Below are 23,846 nucleotides of genomic sequence, written 5' to 3' on the forward strand. Positions count from 1 at the left end.
TGCAGCCAAGTGCACGGCTGCAGACCGGATGCTGGCGCGAGTGTCGTGAACGCGCACGTATTTTTTCCCCCCTTTTTCGTGCACGAGCGTGACGTCAGCGCGCCGTCGAGCTCGAAAAAATGTTAGCGTATGTGGTTCGGTCCGGGAGCAACGAGCAGGAGGCTTCAGTACACAGGAAATAATCTCGGAAACACACACACACACATACACACACAACGCCGAGGGCTTTGTGTCCAGCTGGTGTGGAAGTTGGTGTCTCGAGGCCCGAGAGAAAGTTAGACTGATTGATTGTAGGAGTGATGTCGAATCCTGGGACTCGGAGGAACGGGTCAAGCATCAAAATCAGACTGACAGGTAAAAGATTTGGGTCTGATCTCTGTGTGTGTGCGAGTCAGTGCGCGGTGTTTTGCATGGTACAGGGTGTGTTATAACCGGTTCGAGTCCTCGTCTATTATCCGGGTATCAGGGGAGCTAAACATGTTAGCTAACTGGCTAGCTGCTTCTCTCTTTCTGTCTCTCTCTCTCTCTCTCTCTCTCTCTCTCTCTCTCTCTCTCTCTCGTGTGTGTGTGTGTGTGTGTGTGTGTGTGTGTGTGTGTGTGTGTGTGTGGTAATGTATGTGTTGTTGTGTTAAGGTGTGTGTTAGATTGTCTTGGGGTGTGTTATTGTGTTAATGTGTGTGTCAGAATGATGTGTGTTAGGTTGTGTTAAGGTGTGTGTTAGGTTGTGTTAAGGTGTGTGTTTGACTGCTGGTGTGTGTCAGAATGTTGTGGTGTATAGGTAAGGGTTAAGCTGTGGTTTAGGTTGTGTTAAGGTGTGTGTTAGGTTGTGTTCGTATGTGTTTGATTGCTGGTGTGTGTCAGAATATTGTGGTGTATAGGTTAGGGTTAAGCTGTGGTTTAGGTTGTGTTAAGGTGTGTTAGACTGTGTTAGAATGTTGTGGTTTGTGTTTGTTGTGGTGTGTGTTAGAATGATGTGGTGTGTGTTAGATTGTGTTAAGGTGCATGTTAGACTGTGGTATAGTGTGTGTAAGACTGTGGTATGGTGTGTGTTAGTCTGTGTTAAGGTGTGTGTTAAGCTGTGTGTTGTGTTAAGGTGTGTATTAGATTGGGTTGGTGTGTGTGTTTGGGGTTAATAGTGTGTGTGTGTGTGTGTGTGTTTGATTGTTGGTGTTCATCTGTGATGCTGTGTGAAGGTGTATATTGGTGTGTAGTAATATGTGTTATGTGTTAGTCTGTGATGGTATGAGTTAATGTGTGATAGTTTGTGATGGTGTGTGTTACTGTGCGATAGTGTTTTGTGATTGTGTGTTAGTCAGTGTGAGTCTGAGATAGTGTATATTACTCTGTGATGTTGGTGTTTATTAGTCTGTGTAAGTTAGTGATTATGTGTTAGTCTGTTAATGGCGTTGGCCAATTATAACGTGTGTGTGTGTGTGTGTGTGTGTGTGTGTGAGGAGCTCTGCACTGACAGCACAGTCTTTGCTAGTAAGTGAAGGAGGAGAGGAGCAGTAGAACTCCAGCAAAAACACTCGGGTAGAAACACTCGGGTAGAAACACTCGGGTAGAAACACTCGGGTAGAAACACTCGGGTAGCAAGCTGGTGAGCATGACTTATCATAAAACTCCCCAATGCTCTCATAGACATGCTTGTGGTACAGTCAGAGCTTTAACCTGCAACTGAACTGCACTTATACCCTGCTTCTCACACTCCTTAGGGGAACGCAACTACAGCATGTTTACTGCACCACTACTATTGTGGTGATCGGTGATTGGTCTTTGGGAACCGCTGTGATCTGTGATTTGTCAGTGAGAATTTTTTTTATATATATATATATATATATATATATATATATATATATATATATATATATAAAATGTATATGTTATAATACTTTTCTGAACCATGAAAATGGTCATACCAGCATTACAGCTACACTGTCGAAGAGGCACTGGAGTATTTTTCTATTTTAATTTGGACCACTCCAAAGTTCCCATCTAAAAACATAGATCATTACAATAAAACAATAATGACAGTTCATAGGAGTAGCATCCATTTTTTCTTTGTGTGACCTGGAAGTGTTTGAAATCTGGATGATTGTCACTGATGCACAAGCTGCATCAGTCAAACATCTGGTTTTCCAGCATGAGGCAAGAACTGTACAGAAAATCACGGACATGTTTATTTTGGATTTGTATGATCAAACGTTTGTAGAGTTTGGAGAAAAACAGTAGGTCATGTGCCCTGTAACTTTCGCAGTGGAGGATGAAGAAACACACCAACATGGCTGATCAGGACCAAAATAAATTTCCAGAGGAGGCCCTGTTTAAAACCACCCTGACACCTGATGTTAGTTTAATTTAGGGCTGACACGATTCTTCGAGTAACTCAAGTAATTAGAATACAAAAAAGCGAATTGTTTGCCTTGATGCTTCGTTTTGGCCGTTTAACTACACACGGAGCACAGTGTTTCCCCACGGACCATAATTAATGATGCTCCGCCCACTAAACTTTGAACCGCTCTGGACAGGTAAACACAGAATGAAAACGGCGAGGAGAACGACAAAGTTTCCATGGTTTGGAATAATTTCAAACTAAAACACAAAGAAAACACCGTAGCGGGCATTTAGCTTTTTTTTAAAGTACTTTCAAGTAGAGTTGTATTAATTAATTATGTATTTAACAAATTTAATAATTAATATATATATATATATATATATATATATATATATATATATATATATAAAATTTCAATTTACATATTTATATTGACATTTTGATTGAATATAGCAGTTAATTGCACTAAATGGGTTTAGTTTTCACAGATATTCTGCAATTTCAGCAATAAAAAGACCCGTCTTATTTTCTCTTGTATATTTCGTTTTGCTTATTAAAAATACTTATTTGTTTACTCCATGGAATAATCGGAAGTATACTCAATTACTGAAATAATTGATAGCTGCAGCCCAAGATTAATCCTGTCTGAATAGGGCTTAACTATCGTGCTATTCATAATAAGCATTTGTGATGTTTGATCATAAAGAAACATGCAAGTAACTACATCAAAACTGATGATAGTTTAAACTCCACCCTCTGTTTGCTGACAAACTGTAGATGGCATTAAATCCGTCTCTTTGTTTTTCCATGCAGCATTTCTCCTTAAGAAAAATGTTGTGTTAGAAACGCAGCGAGCATGTGACGCCTGTTATTTTGAGTTATTTTGCTGTCCAGCATGAAGACTCGTTGTGTTGTGGACTTGTTTAGGGACAGGGATGGGGGACAGAGCAGTACAATGCAGCTTTGTTTCTCTGTGAGTTCCTGCACACTGCTCTGCTTCAAATATTAATGCAGATTTAAAGAATCCTTGTTTCAGATTGATCCTGAATAATGTAAGCTGTGTAGAATCATTACATTTGCTAATTTGGTCAAAGGTATCGGGACACCTGACGTTCCCAGCCATATACGTTTCTACCCCCAAACTGTTACCACAAAGTTGGATGCACACAATCTTACAGGATGTCTTTGGAACAGGAGACCAAAACCTGTTCCAACATGACAAAGGCCCTGTGTATAAAAAGAGCTTCATGTGTTTACATGAATTAGAGTGGAAAATCTTGAGTGGTCTGCTATAGAGCTCTGACCTATTTATTAAACACTATTGGGATGAATTGGATCGCTGACTGCACCTCAGACCTCCTCAGTACCTGACTTTTCTAACACCCTTGTGCCCGAATGAGCACAAGCCTCCACAACCACACTCCGAAATCTAGTGGAGCATCTTCCCAGAAGAGTGGAGGATATTATAATAGCAAATCAGGACTAACGTGGAATGTGATGATCACAAAACAAATACCAATTTCAGCTGTCCACAAACTTTTGCCTTTAGTTTGGTTCATTCTCATTGTGACTCGTTTAACAGCAGCTTTCTTTTGAGTAGACACTGTCACTTTTCATGTTTTCCTTTCCGTCTCCTCGTTGCACTTATCTTTTTCTCGTGAATGCGCTACGCCGTGTCCATCAATAGGCATCACAACAGCGCCGTCTAAAGTCACACGTTTTCAGTCAGAGCTGGAGGGTGTTTCGGCAGGAGGTTGAAGCAGCGATGTGAGCGCGGCCGATAACGTAACACTCGCGAGCGAGGTTTATCTATATGCAAATGAGAAGCAATATATGGACTCCTAATCGTCTCTCGAATCGCACGCTTGTGTGCTGCTCTAGAAAGTTACCGAGTGCTGATAGTGACGGCTTTCCTATTCCAGTGTTTTTAAATTCTAAAAACCTCTTAAACTTACCAAACTATTTCAGATTAATAAATATTTTTGAATGAGCCGTTGTATTTTTATGATTTTTACGAATCGGATCATGACACCAGTCGTGTGACGAGAGCTGAAAGTTTGAAAGGGAAACAGTGCTCGTCGGTCTGTTTAATGTCAGTGTGTTATTTTTGCAGCTCAGGAAACAATGTAGGACAGACCAACATGCATGTTCTGCTTTCTCTGTAAAATGACTACAAGCTACATTTCTGATAATAACCTTTGTTTTCGATTGAGATAGAGAAAGGGTGAGGCAGGAAGAGAGACTGAGAGAGACACAGAGACCAAGACGAAGAGATATGGGGACATGCAGAGGAAAAGTGACAAAGAAAGAGACTGTCAGTCAGACAGAGAGAGACAGTCAGTCAGAAGTACAGGGGGGGAAATACAAAAGATAGAGACATATACAGACAGATTCTAACAAAAGTTTCAGGCAAACCGAAACACCTGCGAGAGAGAAAGGGTGGTGAGAGAAGGGTTTATGGAGGCTGTAGTGTAAGTGATAGCAGGAAAGAACTTCTCGCTCAGACGCTGCACAACATTAAATCGCTCTATAAACCTTTAACATGTGCATTGCATCGCTCTAATAACAGAATCAATGTAATCGCCGGCGAATCCCTGGTTAACACAGGTAATGCAGTTCAGTCTGTTTTTGGCATATAACAATCCGACCTGTTGTGTGTTCTTCCTCTCATGTGCCCGAGCACTAGTGAGTACATCACACTAGGGATGGGGACTCGCATTAGTTTATCTCTTCCTTTAAATCCACCACGATGGTCAGAAAGCGAAAGATACACATCAGCAATTTGTGCAGAAGAGAATCCGCCGCAGGGTCAGGGAGTTCAGGGGTGAATTCAGAGCCGCGTCCAAGACGCATTCCTCCATAAAAGAGGAGATTCCTTGCTGAAAGATTGAATGAGATCCTTTTCCAAAATTCTCTTCCTCTCTCGCACACATGTACCCAACCACACACACCAACCTGTTTTATTTTTTTTCCCTATGGGATTTTATTTTTACAGTTGCTGACTAGTACGAGAAAAGCAGTACAGTAGTCGCTCTGGATCGATGTTCCACAAAGGGAAAAAAAAAAGAAAAGGAAACTCGGAATCTTGGCTGAGCTTTCCAAATTCCTTGGACCGTTCACAGGATTTTATAAGTCTGTTTCCCTGCTTGTCTTTAAGTAGGTTAAATTTTTCTCACAACACAAAATCTATTATGTAGCATTTGCTTTTATGCCAATCAAACCCCAGACGTGAGCGGACGTCTCGTCGGAGAAACGAACAAGCAGTCCGGAGCAATAATCTCAGGAAGAACACCTGAAAGGAGTCGAAGGATTTTTTTTCCTGTTTTAAAAAAAAACATGTGGCCTTGAGCCTGAGGCAGCTGTGAGTAATTTCATTAGAACTAAAAGGAAATCCTGAAAAAAAAAATCCCTCGTTCGGGTTGGCTCCCCCTGTCTTTGCATTCGTTCCTGAAGCCAAAAAAAAAAAAAAAAAAAAAAGATGAAAAAAATGTATGTGTTTTTGTGAGTAGTTTTTTTTGGGGGTACCAATGTTTTTTTTCTGTAACAAAAGTATTTTCTGCTGTGCTCTGCATCTCAGTGCTCGAGGATAAGGGATTAATTGGGCGGGTTCAGTAGGCATTGTTGTGTTAATGTACAAGAAAGTCTGGATGCAATTATGTGAGAACGTAAAGCCATGGTTACAAAAAGCGTGTTCTCAGTCTCTCAGTGTTTCTCATTCGTCACACACACACACACTCACAGAAGTAATGCAAGTTGTGTTAAGTACTGAATCTTTTTTTGCTGTTGAGGTGAAGTTTTGCTTGTTGCTGTTGCACAGCTGTGTTTACTTTAATGTGTGAGCCAGATGATAGTGTCTGTGACCCAAACCCCTGGTGGCACCAGGGCACCTCGTACAGCTCTCCGAGCATAAAACAAAACCCAAAGTGCAGCGACTCTCATCGCTCCTTCATAGTGTTCCAGTGTAAATTCAGTTCTTTCTTTTCTTTCCTTCCGGTCTGTTTGTCTATTGTTCTTTCCTGTCTTCTTTCTTTGTCTTCCTTTCTTTTTTCCGCTCACCTTTCCTGTTTACCTTTTTGTCTTCCTGTCTGTTTATATTTCTGTCTTCCTTTCTTTTAAAGTACTCCATAAGTAAGGTGTCCATGCAGTGGCATCTATGGGCTAGTAGAACAATAATCTGCATTGAATGCATTAAACAGCAGAATCAATGGCAATGTCACGTTAACAGTAACCCGTTTCAGATATTCTGTGATTTGACCCCACGACGTGTTTGATACAAAAAGAAACTGTTTGTAGTTAATGTGGTTTATTGGTTACGTTAAAGATTCAGCAAATCAGCAAAAATATGCAAGAAAGGAAAAAGAACAAATTTAATTCAGTCTCGTGACAAACGGAAAATTGAATTGAATTGAGAGCTGTTTGTTAGGATAGATTTTATTCCATTACAATATATATGTTTATTACAATATTTGATTATTTTGCCCAAATATTTTTTTCAGTGGAAACTTTTTTCTTTCTTGCGTCTAAAATAATTGAAATAAAAATACAACATAAAATCTTTGTTAATCTCAGTAATACCTAAAGGAAAAAATATTGGATACATATAGAGAATGGTGGATTCATGGTGAAGCCGGGGTCATGTTGCCTTGCCTCAAAAAGCCTTGCCTTAGAAAGCCTTGCCTTAGAAAGCCTTGCCTCAAAAAGCCTTGCCTCAAAAAGCCTTGCCTCAAAAAGCTTTGCCTTAGAAAGCCTTGCCTCAAAAAGCCTTGCCTCAAAAAGCTTTGCCTTAGAAAGCCTTGCCTCAAAAAGCCTTGCCTCAAAAAGCTTTGCCTTAGAAAGCCTTGCCTCAAAAAGCCTTACCTTCAGAAAGCCTTGCCTCAAAAAGCCTTACCTCAGAAAGCCTTTCCTCAGAAAGCCTTGCCTCAGAAAGCCTTACCTCAGAAAGCCTTAGCTTAGAAAACCTTGAAGCTTAAACTCAGGAGATTTAACTCCGGCACTTTTGAAACCGTAGCTCATTAAGCTTTATTTCAGCAAACGTTACCCCTGAAAAAGCTTTACCTCAGAACACCTTGCCACATGAAACTTTACCACATGAAGCTTTACTTAAAAAAAACCTTGCTTCAGAATGTTTTACTTCAGGAAGTTTTTCTTCAAGAAGCTTTACCTCAGGAAACCTTACTTCAGAAAACTTTACCTCAAGAACCCTTACCACAGGAAGTTTGACTTCGAGAAGCTTTTGCTCAGGAAATCTTACCTTCAGACAACAAGATATAAGGAAGCTTTGAAGGCTTTTTGCAGGAATATTTAGTTTAAGAATGCTTAATTCAGGAAGCCATACATCAGGAACCTTCCCTCTGGAGTCAAAAATGTGCTGTACAAATTGTGGAGTTTATGTTCTAGTAACATATTGGTGTTTCTGCCTGCTGCTTGATTTAAAGCTAATTCTTGTGGCAAGTGTGTCTGATACAGTGGAATGAGTAACTGTGGAAACTTGTCAAACTGTATAAAACGAATACTTGGACAGTAATAACTTGTTAAAAAGTAAGAAGCGCTTTTGTATTTATTCCTGATGCAGTAAGCAGCAAATTTTGATTTGACTTTGGTTTCTGAGCTCGGTGTTGTGAAAGTTGTTATGATTTCCTGAGTAGGAAGTCGTATCTTTTCTGCTTTATCCTGGTCACAGGTTGGAAATGAACGAATTAGGGCCTCGATTTCGTTATTATATTATATTATTATATTATATTAAAGTAAGACAAATTCAAGGCGCGGTGTTATTCAAGTAATTGATAGCACCGTGCGTGTTTGTTATGGATGCGTCTTGTATAACGTGCCTTATAATGAGCGAGGGGAAAAGGTGACGTCTGGTGAGACGGTGTCCACGTGCTGCGCGTGTGGACACGTTAATAATTATCGTGCTCCCTCGGTCATCAACCTTTGCCAGGAATTGAGGGGGTTGAAGATTTGCAACAAACGAGAATGGAATATTTAATCTGACCTTTGTTTCATGCTACTGCTCAACCAGCAACAATTTTGAAGAAGTCGTTTTCCCAGTAGTAGTTTTAGCATTGTGACCTCAGGCTGCCGTCTTAGCAGTGTGTACAGGTGATGACAGAAACGCTCTCTTATATTAAGTGAAGCCAATATTCCCATCTCTTTCTCTCATGTGTAGTCCTTCGTTTTAACGGCTTCCGTGGGCCCTTACAGTGGCGTTAGATTTACTCTTCCTTTACCGCTCAGCAGCTCCGACTGTGAAGAAACAGTAAACACGGCAACCACAAACAGTCGTAAATAATTTCCCAGGCTGACCTGTAAAGCGGATCGCTCAAAGCCATGGCCTGTTTTATGGTGGAGATCATGAATTATGCATAACAAGTTTGTTTTGCACATATGGGTTAGTAGAAGAATGAAGCCATTCCTTTTTTTTTTTTTTCTTCTTCACCAGGTTGGTGTGGACCAAAACTGGAGCTTGATGGCATTTTTGTTTCCCCATTTTCTGTCTGTCGTTTGTCTTTGTCTCTCTTGATTTTGTTCTCCTCACCCACACTCGCAGACGCCATAGCAGGTTCCACGCAGTGCGTTCATGTTCACAGTTATCGAGGCATCTGGAGCATGTGACCCCTCTAACATTCCTCTGTATGATGATCGGTTCAGCTGGGGTTGAGCTGGGGGTGGGTGAACTATGTTGTTTTCTTTTTTATGCTAACCAAGCTGCAGCGTCGATGCTATTTACTATTATACAGTTGCTGTTTTGAATTTGGGGAGCAGTGGGTAAATGAGAAGAGGGACATCCTCTGTAATTCTATCTAATTCTGTAATCCGCAGTATATTCCAGCATCCCATTTTGTAGACGATACACTTCGTTCGTCTTTTCCTTTAGCTCTTTCTTTAAGTGTTGGAAATGGTTTATATTTGACTTGATAGTTTTAGGTTAGGATTTAATGCTGACCCAGCTTATTGCAAAGCCTCTACAAAAACTCAATCTTAACTTTAAATGTGTTTAGTGAACGAAAATGTAAATTTGGAAAAATCATGTTTCTCAAAATGATGTCTGTTTTCATAACAGCTAAAAGGGGGGGGGGTCTCTCACTGATAATAATAGTAGAGCTTGAATCTATACAGAAGTATTTTTTCACCCCCTTTACAGCCTTGGGTTCAAGGAGTTCTGAAGGCTGAAACCAAACCAACCAGTGAGAAAATACTTGGGGGAACAAATTGACAATTTTTTTTCCCTTTACTGTTTACGAGGAAGCTACGGAAGCTTTGCAAATGACGTCAATGGGTCATTGTTTTGTGTGTTAGTGTTTTTTTGTGTGTGCAAAAGTATCACACCCATAAGCGTTCCTCTCCAAAAACGTTGCCGCAATGTTGGAAGCACACAATTGTGTAGAATGTCTTTATATCCTGTAACATTATAAATTCCCTTCACTGGAGCTCCAACTTGTTCCAGCATGACAATGCTCCTGTGCACAAATCGATCTGAGTGTGGATTAGAGGCATAAGCCTGATCTAGTTACAGCCCTCAAACTCAGATCAACTATCAGTAACTTGGATAAATCTCACAGTAGTACACAATACATCTCATCCTGCATATACTCTTCCTCTTATCTCTAACAAGCCTATCATATCTGCAAAAAATGAAAAAGAAAGTGAGAAGCACATATGCACGCTGTTACAGTCTTACAGTTCCCACTGACGCAACATGGACGCAGGACTTGATTCCAAAAGCTCCGCATCAAACTATCCCGGAAGTGTATAACGTATAACCATCTAAAACAACAGCAAAAAAAAATCGCTGAAGGTAAAGCAGGAACCCTGTGATTATTTCAAATTGGATTGTTAGATTGTATGGCCTTTAAACACACCAGTAATTGGAGCTGCAAGGACACACACACTTCACGTATGTGACGCAAATGCTGCACAACAAGTACCCCCACCACCACCATCACCACCACCACCACCACCACCACCACCACCACCTTTCACAGATTTTCAGTGTAGCACAGGCACAAATGTACAAAAGTACTTTTGCAGAACTTAAAGCAAAAATAATTGATGTTATAGCAAATATCCAGAAAAAAACTCTAAATCTACATGAGCCCCAAAATGACATTCACAGAAGAGGATATAATATATTCTGTGTAAAAGTATTGTGCAGTATAATTGTTGTGTATCTGTGTGAATGATCTTCGGGCATCATTTTGAACTTTGAAAAGAAAATCCTCTGGGGTGTTGGGGAGCATCTGTATCCTTCTGGTGCTTTCAAATGTACGTTTGAATGTATAAATACTAAACAATGTCAAACTTGATCGATCAGCTTCAAATCGTTTATAATTGGAATGAATCACCACACTTTATATATGCAGTGCGAGGTCAAGTTCAAATAGCTCACGTATTTTACCCTTTACACATATGTAATGAGGCTATTATGAATATGAACTAGTCATTTTATATTAAGTGTTAAAAAAAAAGCGAGCAAATACAAAAAAATTAGATTTATGTGGGGCTGAAACGATTCCTCCAGTAACTCGAATACAAACATTCTTCGAGACAATTTAAATTAGTTAATTATTGGCTTTGTTTAGTTTATTTAACTACACACTGAGCACTGTGTTTCCCCACGGACCATTATTACTGACACACCACTCGCTGAACTCTGGAGTGCGCTGAATAGGTAAACACTATGAAAACCGTTTCCGCCACATAAAAAAAAGTTTACCTAACTCCGAATTTTTTTTATTTTGCAATTCCGACTTTTTTTCTCTCCCAATTCCGACTTTTCTTCTCGCAATTCCGACTTTTCTTCTCGCAGTTACAACTTTTCTTCTCGCAATTCCGACTTTTATTTTCTCCTATTCCAAAGAAAACATCCCACAGTGCCTTTACACTATATTAAAGTAAATTAAAAGTGCCTTTTTTTATAAATTCTTTTATTTATATATTTAGATTTGCATTTTGATGTAATATGACAATGAAATGCATTAAATGGGTTTAGTTTTCACAGATATTTTTGTATGCACTTTCAGCAATAAAAATTATTTGTTTATTTTAAGAGACCCGGCTTATTTTCTCTTGTATATTTTGTACTTCTTAATCGATTAATCAATTGAATATTCAGTTGAATACTTGATTACTAAAATAATCGATAGCTGCAGCCCTAGATTTATGTTTATTAGAGCCAGCACTGAGTGATTGACAGGGGACCAATCTGGTATGTCTCAAGCTATGTGTTGTAGACTTGCTAGTGTGCAGAGAGTCTGCAGATCACTTGATTCCAGTGATCACATGTCTCTTTTGCTTGTATCTGATTAAACATAGCAGCTTTTCAGTGTGAGGTGCTTTGGTGTACGTTTACGTGTACGTGTGTGTGTGTGTGTGTGTGTGTGTGTGTGTATTTATGCAGTGGTGTGAAAAAGTGTTGGCCTGATTTATTTTTTTGCATGTTTGTCACACTTTAATGTTTTAGATCATCAAACTAATTTAAATATTAGTAAAAGATAACACAAGTTACCAACATGCAGTTTTTAAATGAAGGTTTTTATTATCGAGGGAAACCAACATTAACCGAAACTACATAGCGCTGTGTGAAAAAGTGTTTGCCCCCCCCCCCCCCTGTTAAAACTGTGGTTTATCACACCTGAGTTTAAGTTCTCTTATAGCCACACCCAGGCCTGATGATTTTTTTTTACACCACTGTATAATAGGGCTGTCAAAATTGACACACTAATAACACATTAATTAAAGCTAATTAATTTTAACGGCATTTATTTCTGGTCAAAGCATTTCTGTTTGACCATTTTTATTAAAAATATAAATAAATAAATATAAAAGAGACAATATTAAAACTTTCAGTGCAACACATTTATCATTTATTCACGACATCCTTTCTTTACGCAGATAAAAAAAAAAAAAAATAATAATAAAAAATTATTTATTTATTTATTATAATTAATTAGTGTTGTTGATGCGGCAAGTCTCAACTCAAGCACCAAAAAAAACGGCATGTTTTTTCTTTATCTTCTACTTTATTGGTGGTTCACATACTTAACCACCGCATCTACTGTGGTAATGGATCAGAGACTTGTATCCCTATTCCCCAGACCAAAAACCACCAAGGAGCACACATCCGCCAATTAAAACCGTCCATGTGGAAACATAGCAAAAGGTTATGTTTTGTGTCCTGATGATTTACATAATTTGAAACACCATAAATACTTTCAAACATTTACAAAAATATTTTGTATTCATGCTCTATGTTGAGTTTGGTTTCACTACTAATAAGCATACATTTGCATAAAGCTTTTATATTGGTCCATGCCCATGTTTATTAGAGTTATTAGAGTCTATAGAGTTATAGTATTAGAGTGCATTTACAACAGATAAAAATGTACGATTAAGTTCAATTAATCTTGCAGTAACTCATGGCAGTCATGTGATTAATCACGACTAAATATTTGTAAAAAATTTATTTTAATTTTTAAACATTTAGAATGACAGCATTTTTATTTATATATAATATGTATGTGTGTGTGTGTATGTGTGTGTGTGTGTGTGTGCGCGTGTGTATATATATATACCTTGTGTGTCCAAACTTTTGGTCTGTACTGTATATATATTATTTATACAGTACAGACCAAAAGTTTATATATATTATATATACAGTACAGACCAAAAGTTTCTTCTCACCTTCTCATTCAAAGAGTATTCTTTATTTTCATGACTATGAAAATTGTAGTCACACTGAAGGCATCAAAACTATGAATTAACACGTGGAATTATATACATAACAAAAAAGTGAACTGAAAATATGTCATATTGTAGGTTCTTCAAAGTAGGCATCAAGAGAATGCCAAGAGTGGGCAAAGCAGTAATCTAAGCAAAAGGTGGCTACTTTGAAGAACCTACAATATGACATATTTTCAGTTGTTTCACACTTTTTTGTTATGTATATAATTCCACATGTGTTAATTTATAGTTTTGATGCCTTCAGTGTGAATCTACAATTTTCATAGTCATGAAAATTAAGAGAACTCTTTGAATGAGAAGGTGTGTCCAAACTTTTGGTCTGTACTGTATATATATTATATATTATATATATATATATATATATATATATATATATATATATATATATATATATATATATATATATATATGTGTGTACGATTTTCTACATTTTCTCCCGCTTATCCGAATTACGGATAAGCGGGAGAAAATGAATAAATGAATGAAAAAAAAAAAAAAAAAAAAATATATATATATATATATATATATATATATATATATATATATATATATATATATATATATATATATATATATATATATATATATATACACACACACTACATGGACAAAGTATTCTGGACTATAATATTCATATGATTTTTGATGATCTCATCCACATTTAGTACCTATTTGCTATACTAACCTCCACTCTTCTGGGAAGATGCTCCACTAGATTTTGGAGTGTGCTTGTGAAGATTTGTGCTCATTCAGCCACAGTGGTGTTAGTAAATTCAGGTGCTGTTGCAGGGTCTTTTCGTTTTCATGCCAGACCGTTCACATTCACTTTTCCTGTTATTTGACTCCAGGTTTGGAGGTGCGGTTTAAACAATCTTAGGCATTGAAACGAGCCAAAAATAACTTTCACTTCTTTTGAGCACGTCTGTTTTTGCTTTTTGCTTGTCATTTCAGCACGTGTGAGCTTCTTGGGAGTTTTGTGTGGGTCACAAAATACATATCTGCTTTCCTGTGCCTGATCTCTTGGTGGTCTTTAATCAAAAGTTAAACTTCGCTAGCTAGCTAAAACATTGACGTACGCGGCCTGTGGTTAGCGGGGGGTAGTGTAACAAGTCTCTGCAGCACAGTGCTGAGCGAGCATGACCGAAAGCAACACTCTGAACCTGCTGAGAAAAAAAAAAGAGAAACGCCTCCATTTCCTAGCCAGCCATCAGCTGATGTCTGGGTCTGAATTTTATTACTCACTCAGCAATTCTCCTGCCTGAAATCATAACCTGTTTATTAGATCGTCATACAAAACAACCCACTGCAGGTGTCTGCGGATATGTCTGCCTCAGGTTCCTGCAGACTTTATGTACTTTAGACATTGTGCAAAAAAAAAGTGTATATGTGTAGGGGATAAGTTTAACAGCGATGTTTCGTCCTGCGTCTCAGTGAGGCCACTAGATAGGATGGAAAAACTGGGACTTTCAGTCTTCATGTCTGAATATACAAATGATGGTTGTTCTTCAGAGGTCAGAGGTCACTGCCTCCTCCAGGGTCATCTCTTGTCTCATTAGGAGGCACATTCCTGCATACTGCTGTGAGTTTTGCTTTCGCCCAGACTGTTTTGAATTTTACTAATGGGACAGAGAAGTAGATTAGTGTGATTCACCTTCACACACACACACACACCGTGTTAAATCGTCTGCTCTGTAATAAGCACTTTAATGTATCCTAGTGAAGACATTAAGCAGCAGATCGTTCCATTACTCGCTTTCACGACGGAACGTATTCGCTATTTCTAACTCGTCCGAGGCATCCTTAGCCAAAGCTATTTTCTGAGGATGTTTGGACACGCAGTAACGATTGTTTATGTCTCGTATCAGAACATCAGCAAATGCCGGGCAGTCAGATAGTTCCAAGAACAAACACAGAGGAGTTCGTCTGCCTCCAATCTGCGTCACGGTCGTATTAGAACGCTTTAATGTCTATGTCACAGTCGGGAAACATTTCAATAATCCTCTCTGGGCGTTGTGTGAATGCCGTGGTTGTTCGAAACACCCATCGTTTGCTCGCAATGCGAATAAATTGTCATTTTTAAGAGGGCGCATTTACATATCAGCATCGGGGTACATCATATATACAAACTATATATGGGGACTTAAAAGAGACAATGTCTTGTCCTATCATGCCTGCTATCTATCGCAGACTGACGATGGTATCACTGTCGATATTGTGATGGGTGTGTATGGTATTGAGGAGGGGAAAAAAAAAAAAAAAGGAGCATGGCTAGACATGTCCAGCCTTGTAAGATTCATAACATCTTTCTGAAGATTTGTGTGCTCCCCCCTCCAACCCCTATTTCTGGTTTCCATTTGCTGTTATACTCCACTCTTCTGGGAAGATGTTCCACAGGATTTTAGAGTGTGCTTGTGGGTGAATTTGTGCTCATTCAGCTACAAGGGAGAGGGAAAAGGGGTGCAGTTAGTGTTCCAATTCATCCCAATGGTGTTCAATTATTTTTCAATTGAGGTCAGATCTTTCTAGCAGGCCACTCAAGATCTTCCACACCAACCTATTTAAAATACATCTTCATGCTGGAACAGGTTTTGGTCTCCTAGTTCAAGTAAACCGGAAGGAAGGAACACACATGTCTGGCAAAGTCAAGTGTCCCAATACTTTTGCTCCTATAGTGTATCTCCACGGCCACGCCGTTTAAATCATCCAATCCATCAGCGATTCACGATGCTGTCATCAGACACCCTGCGCTTATTGAGAAAGTCGATACTGAGCGATGACTGAGCCTTGTGATTAACGTTCAGCACGCAGCACACAGGATGTCCTCCTCTGGCATGAGCGTCTGACTCAACACATTGCTACGTCGTGTGTTCACCACGTTTACTACTCCTTCCTCGTTCAGCCTTATCCTCCTTTCCTTCCTCTCCTTCTGTTCCCCTTTCGAGGTGGGTCTCTGTTCTAAGGCGGCGACCCCCCCCCCCCCCCCCCCTGCCCATATGTTCCTCATCCTTGAGGAAATGACATGCCCAGTCATGAACGTGGCAACACACAGCACTCCCAAATCGCTGTCGTGCATCTGGTGCTGCTGGATGTGAAAGTATTTATGCTGTGTCTGTGCTGTGTTTGGAAAAACGGCTTCCCTTTAGTGTTTTCCTGAATGCTTCAGTGCAAGCAGTTCCAAGCCCAAGGTAGAACTGCAATGATAAAGAAAGAGAGGGTATTCACTTCATGGGGGCTTGGGGGTGGGGTCTGAAGGCTTGGGAATCTTGGGAATCTTGTGGTTATGCTGCTGTCGAAGCCTGCTGTGTGATGAAATGCAGTGTTGGCGAACGTTTGACCCTGGCGTTCTTGTCCTACATCCGCACTCTGATAAATGTAGAAGGCTAAAAGCCATGAGGAGACTAGTCGTGTCTGGGACAGCCTATCTCTCATCCACACTCTCGCTGAACTGAAGATAGTGTCCGGGAGACCGACTGTCACGGCGTGTCTACCGATTATTTTGCAATCTCGTGCAAAGAACCTTTTTGCAGTCTTGAGATTGGTTTTCATTGTATTTATATTTATGAATGAAATTGTTTCAGGAGAGATATTATTTAAAAAGAAACTGCACTTCTGCAACCCACAAGACTGATGATGCCACTGTTTTGTTTTAAACCAGAGAATCTATAACAAATAGTGAACAATATGTATGTCCTAATTTACCTCCAGTTCATGAATAGACTCAATGAATACGCCGGACTTTTCCAGCCATATTTCTTTCCCAAACTGTTACCACAACTTTGGATGCACTCGCTTGAACATGCATTTTCTGCTTTTTGAACATTCCATGCTACAACAACCTTCACTCTTCTGGGAAGATGTTCCACAAGATTTCGGAGTGTGCTTATGTGGATTTGTGCTCATTCAGCCATGAGGGCGTTAGTAAACTCAGGCACTGATGTAGGGTGAAGAGGCCTGGGGTGCAGTCAGGTCTTTATTTTCCGATGTAAATGTAACGCTACCTTTAATGCTCATTGAAATTCTTCCACAGCATTTTAGAATGGTTTTGTTCGTGCAGCTCTTTCTTTCGCTAGTTCAAGTATAATTTGCTGTATTACGACTGCAAACGAGACGAACATGCAACAGCCAATCAGCTTTCTGTTACTGGCGCAGAGGTAAAATGGATTTAGTTTTTCAGCTATAGGGAAGTGCAAATTTAGCGATACTTAGCTTGAAGAAAAGGAATTTAGGGCTCTGTTAAAGCCAGTTGTTAAACAACGTATTTGTGTGTTTTGTTGTCGTGATGTAGGGAGGTCCCCTGGTGGTCTAGTGGTTAGGATGCGGCGCTCTCACCGCTGCAGCCCGGGTTCGATCCCCGGTCAGGAAACCAACCCCAGCCACTCTTAGTGCCGGTCCCAAGCCCGGATAAATGGGGAGGGTTGCGATAGGAAGGGCATCCAGCGTAAAAACGTGCCAAATAAAACATGCGGATGATCCGCTGTGGCGACCCCTGATGGGAGAAGCCGAAAGAAAGTTTGTTGTTGTGATGTAGGTCTTAAATTGAATCTTTATGGCCTTAAAAAGGTCTTAAAAAGTCTTCAATCAGAGTTCAAGAAACCTGCAGAAAACCTGTCCAATTCCTCCTAAAAGTGTTTAGTAAGATTGTGGACAGAACTTTAGAAAACCACTCAAGATCAAGATTCTCCTCCAACTCATCTAAACCATATATTCATGAAGCTGGCTTTGTACACAGGTTTGGGTCTTCTAGTTCAAGTGAAGACAAAATGTAATGTGACCGCATCCAGAGACCGTAACAATTTGGGGAAGAACCACATGTGACTGGAGAAATCAGTTGTCCCCAAACTTTTGTCCATATAGTGTATTAAGATGTCAATCTTTTTGTGTCCTGTCAGTCACATGTTGCATTAAAGATCATTACCCTTGTTTAGATGTTATCTTGTAGAGAGACCTGTCTGTTGCCAGTTAAGTTTAAAGTCTTGTGAGTTCAGTGTCTCCGTAACGTGCGACACTGTTTATAGAGTTTCTATGAAAATGTAACAGCAACTGATTAGATTTCGGGATCGAGCCGGACAGGAGGAAGGTCACAGAATATCTTTAAGAATTTCCTTTATGCTAATATTTGAAGGGAAGTTCAGCAAATTCGTAACAAGAAGGATCAAACAGGGTTTAGTGACATATTTCTTTATATTTGTGATAAGTGGAGTATAAGTGCTATAGTACAATGAAACAACAAAATTGTTACGTTCATTACACACACGCACATACACACACACACACATGCACACACACGCAAACACAGTTTTACTTGAAATATTTTGATACTGTAGTTCAAAGGTGCATTGGGTAACATTGAATTTTATATATATATGTCTATACAATGATTGACAAGAGACCAATTCAAGTACAAACATACTGGACTAGAGGACATTACCCCTGAGAGATTGATTGATTGATTTCTTTTTAATGGAAATTATTTATTAATGCAAATAATGTGGTAAAATTGTGTAAAAAAAAAAGAAAACTCTAAAAGCACAGAGGTGTCTATTATTATGGTCTATGGTAAATGTTACATAGATGATCGTTTCATGGATTATTGAAAGAAGAAAAAAAAAAGAAAAAGAAGAATTCAGTCCATGTAGACTGCTGTATTCCGACTTGCTTTATTTTGCTGTTGAACAGATTCTTAAACTGTGTAAACGTATCATGTACAGACCAACAATTTGTGTGTGTGTGTGTGTGTGTGTGTGTGTGTTTCTTTTCAAAGTGATCATCTGATATATTGGGTGGTTGTTTAGTCTGAGGCAAATGCTAAGGTCTGAGCTGCCTCTGGGGGGAAAGAAGAAAAAAGAAATGCTCTTTACAAAAAGGATCATGGTGTTGTATGATATTTCTGGAGTCTGTCTCTTCTAACTCTACTAAGCAACTGCCTGAGACCTCGCAGTGACTTTCAGTGCAGAGCTACAAGCTAAATTTAGAGCTCAGGCTGCAAGTTACGGTTCATTCGAAAAGGGTACGTGTGAAAGTAAAAGGCCAGACGTTTGTATATCTGTCTGTCTGTAGTAGTGTCGTTTCTAAACACAGCCTGTGTTGCCTAATCCAGTGTAATACAGCGTTTCGGTCTGATCTCTCACGCTTGAGAAAACTAGCTCTTTGGCTCCTTGTCACAAAAGCATACGGCTAAGAATGTGGAAGAAGCAGCAGGCTTTTGGACGTACAATAGACTTGTGCGTTCGCATGTGCTCCGGCAGATTGTTTGGATCGCTAACTCCGAACATGTTGCCCGTGTTTGCTATAGCGCTCGCTCACAGAAGGACGGCAGTAAAGCAGCAAGGAGAGCCGTTTATTTGTTTGCGGGCCCAGCTGTTCTCCCTGGCCTAAAAGCTCATTAGGAGCAGTGCCAGATGTTGGACTGGACATGTCTCTCACACGTCCCCGGTTGTGGACTTATTTAGAACACTGATTTAGGTTTAAAGACACAAGGTATTCTGAGTTTTGCAGTTATCCGATATTGCTGCTGTTGCTTTTGTCGTTAGCCTAAATTCGTCTCTGTAAAATCTTTTTCCGAGTATTTCAGATTTGGAAATAGCACACACATGCATTTTTCATTTCTCCCATCCGGAGGCAGAGCTTAATCACAAAGAACGGACTCTGATGGTCTCGTCCATTACTTATGCAGTGCAGCTCCTCCAGTTAATCCACCAGTTGCCTCAGTAACCGTGAATCGACGTTGCCGGACTACCGGGTGGCCACGAGAGTGATGCAGATGCATCTCTCCGTTTTTATTTTGTGCCGTTTTTCTTTTCCTGTGTCTCCCTCTCTCCCACACATTATGTGATAAAGTTCAGGTCTAATGAGGTGTTCCCTACTGTGAGTGCTGTAAAAGGTGGAGGAGGTGTGTGGTGTCACGCTCGCGGCAGCCTCTAATGCACAGGCCTCCCTCACGTTACTGTGTTTATTCACACACACACCTCCCTTTCCTTTGGGTCCAGACTTCAGTTTATTGCCAGAGGTCGCATTCGGATGAAGCGTACAATTAACAGCTCTTGTTATTGCATTAACATTCAGCAGCAGTGCAGCCTCTTCCTCTTTCTTTCTCTCTCTTTCTTTCATCTCTCTCTCCCTTTCTCTCTCTTTCATTCAGTCAAGCTCCTTATTTAAATCACACATAGAGCATTCTCTCATCTCTCATCCATTCAGATGTGCTGTGACATGGGGAAGTGCCACCCTACAGAGAGAACGCCAGCCCTTCCTTTCCCGTTCTTTTCCTTTCGTTGCTGCACAATTTTTGCCGAATCGTTCTCACTACACGACTCGAAGCACTTGCTTTCGCATGTTTGTGTTGTACGGATGTGCATACTTCACCATCGCTCATATTCAACACACAGCACACTACATAATCTTCGAAAAGTAGCTGAGGATTCTCTCGTTATTCTCCCTCTCGAAATGATCACGCAATTTTTTATTACATTTTTTTGTAAGCAAACAAGCCTATACCATTTGTCACATCAGTTGTTTTTTTTTTTTTTTTTTAAATGTATTCCACATCTGTACATGGTGGAATATCAATGTGAATAGTGGAGGAGGTGTTACGTCATGTGACTGCCGAAGTGTTTAAATAGAGTTTTTTTAATGATGCGCATGAAATGGCTAAACATTGCACTACAGCAAGATGACCAGAGATCTTTCAACTCTGATGGGTCATCCAGAGGATGCATTTAATCCTGCAGATGTGCATGAGCTGCTCAAACGTGAATAATGCTCACGAAAGAATATTTAAAGGAGAACTGAAGGGATAGTGTTAAAAACAAAACGAACAAAAAAAACAAAAACAGAAATCTTGTTTTTTGCTGTTTTGTCTTTGACTTGGCAAATCTTCTCTTATAAAAGGAAACATTACTGTGCTGCACATTACAGCAGGTACATTTCATTCACGTTGCTATGAGCGACTGTGTATTACAAGTTCACACTACACTCTTTTTAAGATGTCGTGATAAGTTTTTTCCCCATTTATTTTAACAAAATTTTTTACAAATAAATTTCCAGAAGTAACACATTTTTTTTTGCAAGCTATTTATAATGCATATCAAGTATATCAGTTATCTGTTTTTGTAATATGGATGATGTGATTTTCAAAAGATAAGTTGCTGTTTAAAATAACTCTCAGGTCTTTTACTGTTGAAGTAGAAGTTACGGTACAGACTTTTAAATGCAAGTTGAAATGCTGAAGCGTCTGTGTGCAGATGAGCAAAACCTCTGTCTTATCAGAGTTTCATAATCGAAAGTTATGCGCCATCCAATCTTTTAATTCTTTAACACATTATAAACTATTAGTGACACATGATGACAAGAAGTGTGGGAGTTATTATAACGGCAAATAGGCACTGAATGTGGATTGGGATGGTAAAAATAAGATACAAACCTTATGGTCAAGTGTATGTTTATAGTTTGTGTATACATAGTGAATATAAAGTGTGTGTGTCTCATGATCTGTGAAAGGAACATGATTTGCCAGGAACACCAGGTTTCACCCACTAACCACACTACACCACACACTGCCTCGCCTCATGTTCTGCAACACTTGTGGAAAAAAAAATTGCAATTAGCTGACTCATGTAAATAATAGATATGAGGAAGTAGACGTGTAAAGAGAACACGTATGCAGTTATTTGAGACTTTATGAAAAAGGGTGCTTTTTGGTAAATCGGACATGTTCAGGTTTGCAGCGGTGCCTGACCTGGTTCTTGTGGCAACTGTGTGGTTCTTATAGTTAATTAGTGAAATGTTCAGCTGGTTAGGTGGAAGCATGCTCCTAATGAAAAGATGCATATTTTGTGCTCTTCACCGTCCACTGAAGCATTTCCTCGGAGTCAGCGCTGTCCTGGCACAATGACGAATGAAGACGATTTCTCATTGTCCTGTGACGCTCAGTCATACACACGTGCTTTTTCCTCTGCGAATTTCGAGAAAAAAACTACGCATCTTTTTTTTTTTTTTCTCAATCTTTGAGAATTGCTCTCGTTGTTGGTATCTGTAATTAGTGAAACGTCTGATAAAGACAACGGTAGTTGATTTGCTCACGCTGTCTGATCCAGAGCTGTTCAGTAAATCTCCTAATCTCCTCTATATTCCACCAAATCTATACAGTTTCCTTACATTACAGCAAGAATTAGTGTTCACCGAAATTCCAGTACCGTCATTTGCTTAAATTCTATACACTGCAGTCCAAGGCTTCTCGAAACACCTTTATATGGGGAAAACAATTAAATCACGTTTATGATCCCCCTCATACTGCTTTTACAGCATACTTTTATTAACACTTCTCGTTCAAGTTATTTTTAGACCTTTTTAAGCTTTGGATTTAAAGAATCAGGACAAATTAACATATAACTATAGCTGTAGGTATGATTAAAAGTATCAAAAATTGCGTACTTCACTTTTTGTAATATTGAGGGTTAGTGTTGGAGTTAAACTGAAATATGGCAAGGAATCAGTCATTAAATGATAACCCGAAAGAGTTATCATTACGCTTTCACATACGACATGTTTTCAAAAAATTTCTCCAAAACCTGCATCACTTATTTATATAGTCTGGTTATTATAATTGTGATTTTGGTTATTTATATGCAAAAGTGATTGCGCAGAGGTTAAGATGTTGGACCACAGATAAGAAGATTGTGTGTTTAAATCCCTTGAAACTAAGCTAAGCCCTTGAACAATCAGAATACTTTATTGATTCCATTGAGAAATTGTTTGGTTGCAGTTGACCACAGTAAAAGATCAAAGTGAAGATTAAAGTAAAAATAAGAAATATAAATAGATATACATATTAAAGTATATATTAAGTGAAATGAAAAACAGATGGTGGAAAAGTCAGACTACAATAACATTTATAAATGTTATTGTACATGTAACTGATTATCATCATTGCACATGATTGCCCGAAGTTTCAACAATATATGTGTGGCATGAAAATATATAAGTATAACTATATCCATATTATCTATATCATATGACATCGATATCGCAGTGTATCACTCAAAGGAAGGAGTTATATAGTTTGATGGCCGCAGGCAGAAATGATCTCCTGTGGTGCATCGTGGTTTTATGAGAGTGTGACTAAACATACTCCTCAGACGGACCAGTGTTTTATGAAGTGGATGGGAGGAGTTTTCCGAGATGAAATGTACTTAGGACAGCACCGTCCTTTCAGACACGATCTTCAGAGAGTTCAACTTCTCCCCAACAACATTGCTGAAAAAGGCCCTTAATCTGCGATTGCTCACTTGTATAACTGAGACAATTGTAAATTGCTCTGGATGAGGGCCTCTGGCAAATGATGTAAATGTAAATGATTAGTTGGATTGAACACCGTCATCTTATTAGCTAAACAGAAGGTCCTTTTGTGACTGGAGTCCCGACAATTTAACTAATAAATGTAAATATATTGAAATATTTACATGCATTTTTCCCCACAGCACAAGTCATTGTAATAAACAGTGTCCTTTGTCAGACTGATGCTGGAATGTAATCCACGATGAAACACTTCGGATCAGATGTGTGGTAAAAGTGGCACACCATGCTCTCTAAGATAAATCAATATTCTACATCACAGCTCTGATAAATTGACTGTGAGATTCTGATAGCAGAAGAATTGCTGTTCTGGTGTGCAATAACGTGACTGGAACACTGGCTGCTTTTTGAGTCCACGCCACTGCTCTGCATAGGCGTTACTATAATCACCCTGAGCAAACATTAGTTAGAAACTTGTTCGGTC

General features: G+C 39.2%; 1 protein-coding gene across 2 annotated transcripts in view; it reads left to right on the forward strand.

Moving 5' to 3' along the window:
• Positions 1-83: 83 nt before the first annotated feature.
• Positions 84-23,846, forward strand: part of smurf1 (SMAD specific E3 ubiquitin protein ligase 1) — a 36,041-nt gene continuing 12,278 nt past the window's right edge. For both annotated transcript variants that reach the window (XM_083524430.1, XM_083524431.1), the window contains exon 1: positions 84-354. In XM_083524430.1, the coding sequence (XP_083380556.1) occupies positions 300-354 (55 nt within the window). In that variant the 5' untranslated portion in view covers positions 84-299. The remainder of the gene's footprint in view (positions 355-23,846) is intronic.

The sequence above is a fragment of the Silurus aristotelis genome (assembly GCF_946808225.1).
Source record: "Silurus aristotelis genome assembly, chromosome: 21".
Taxonomy (NCBI): Eukaryota; Metazoa; Chordata; class Actinopteri; order Siluriformes; family Siluridae; genus Silurus; species Silurus aristotelis.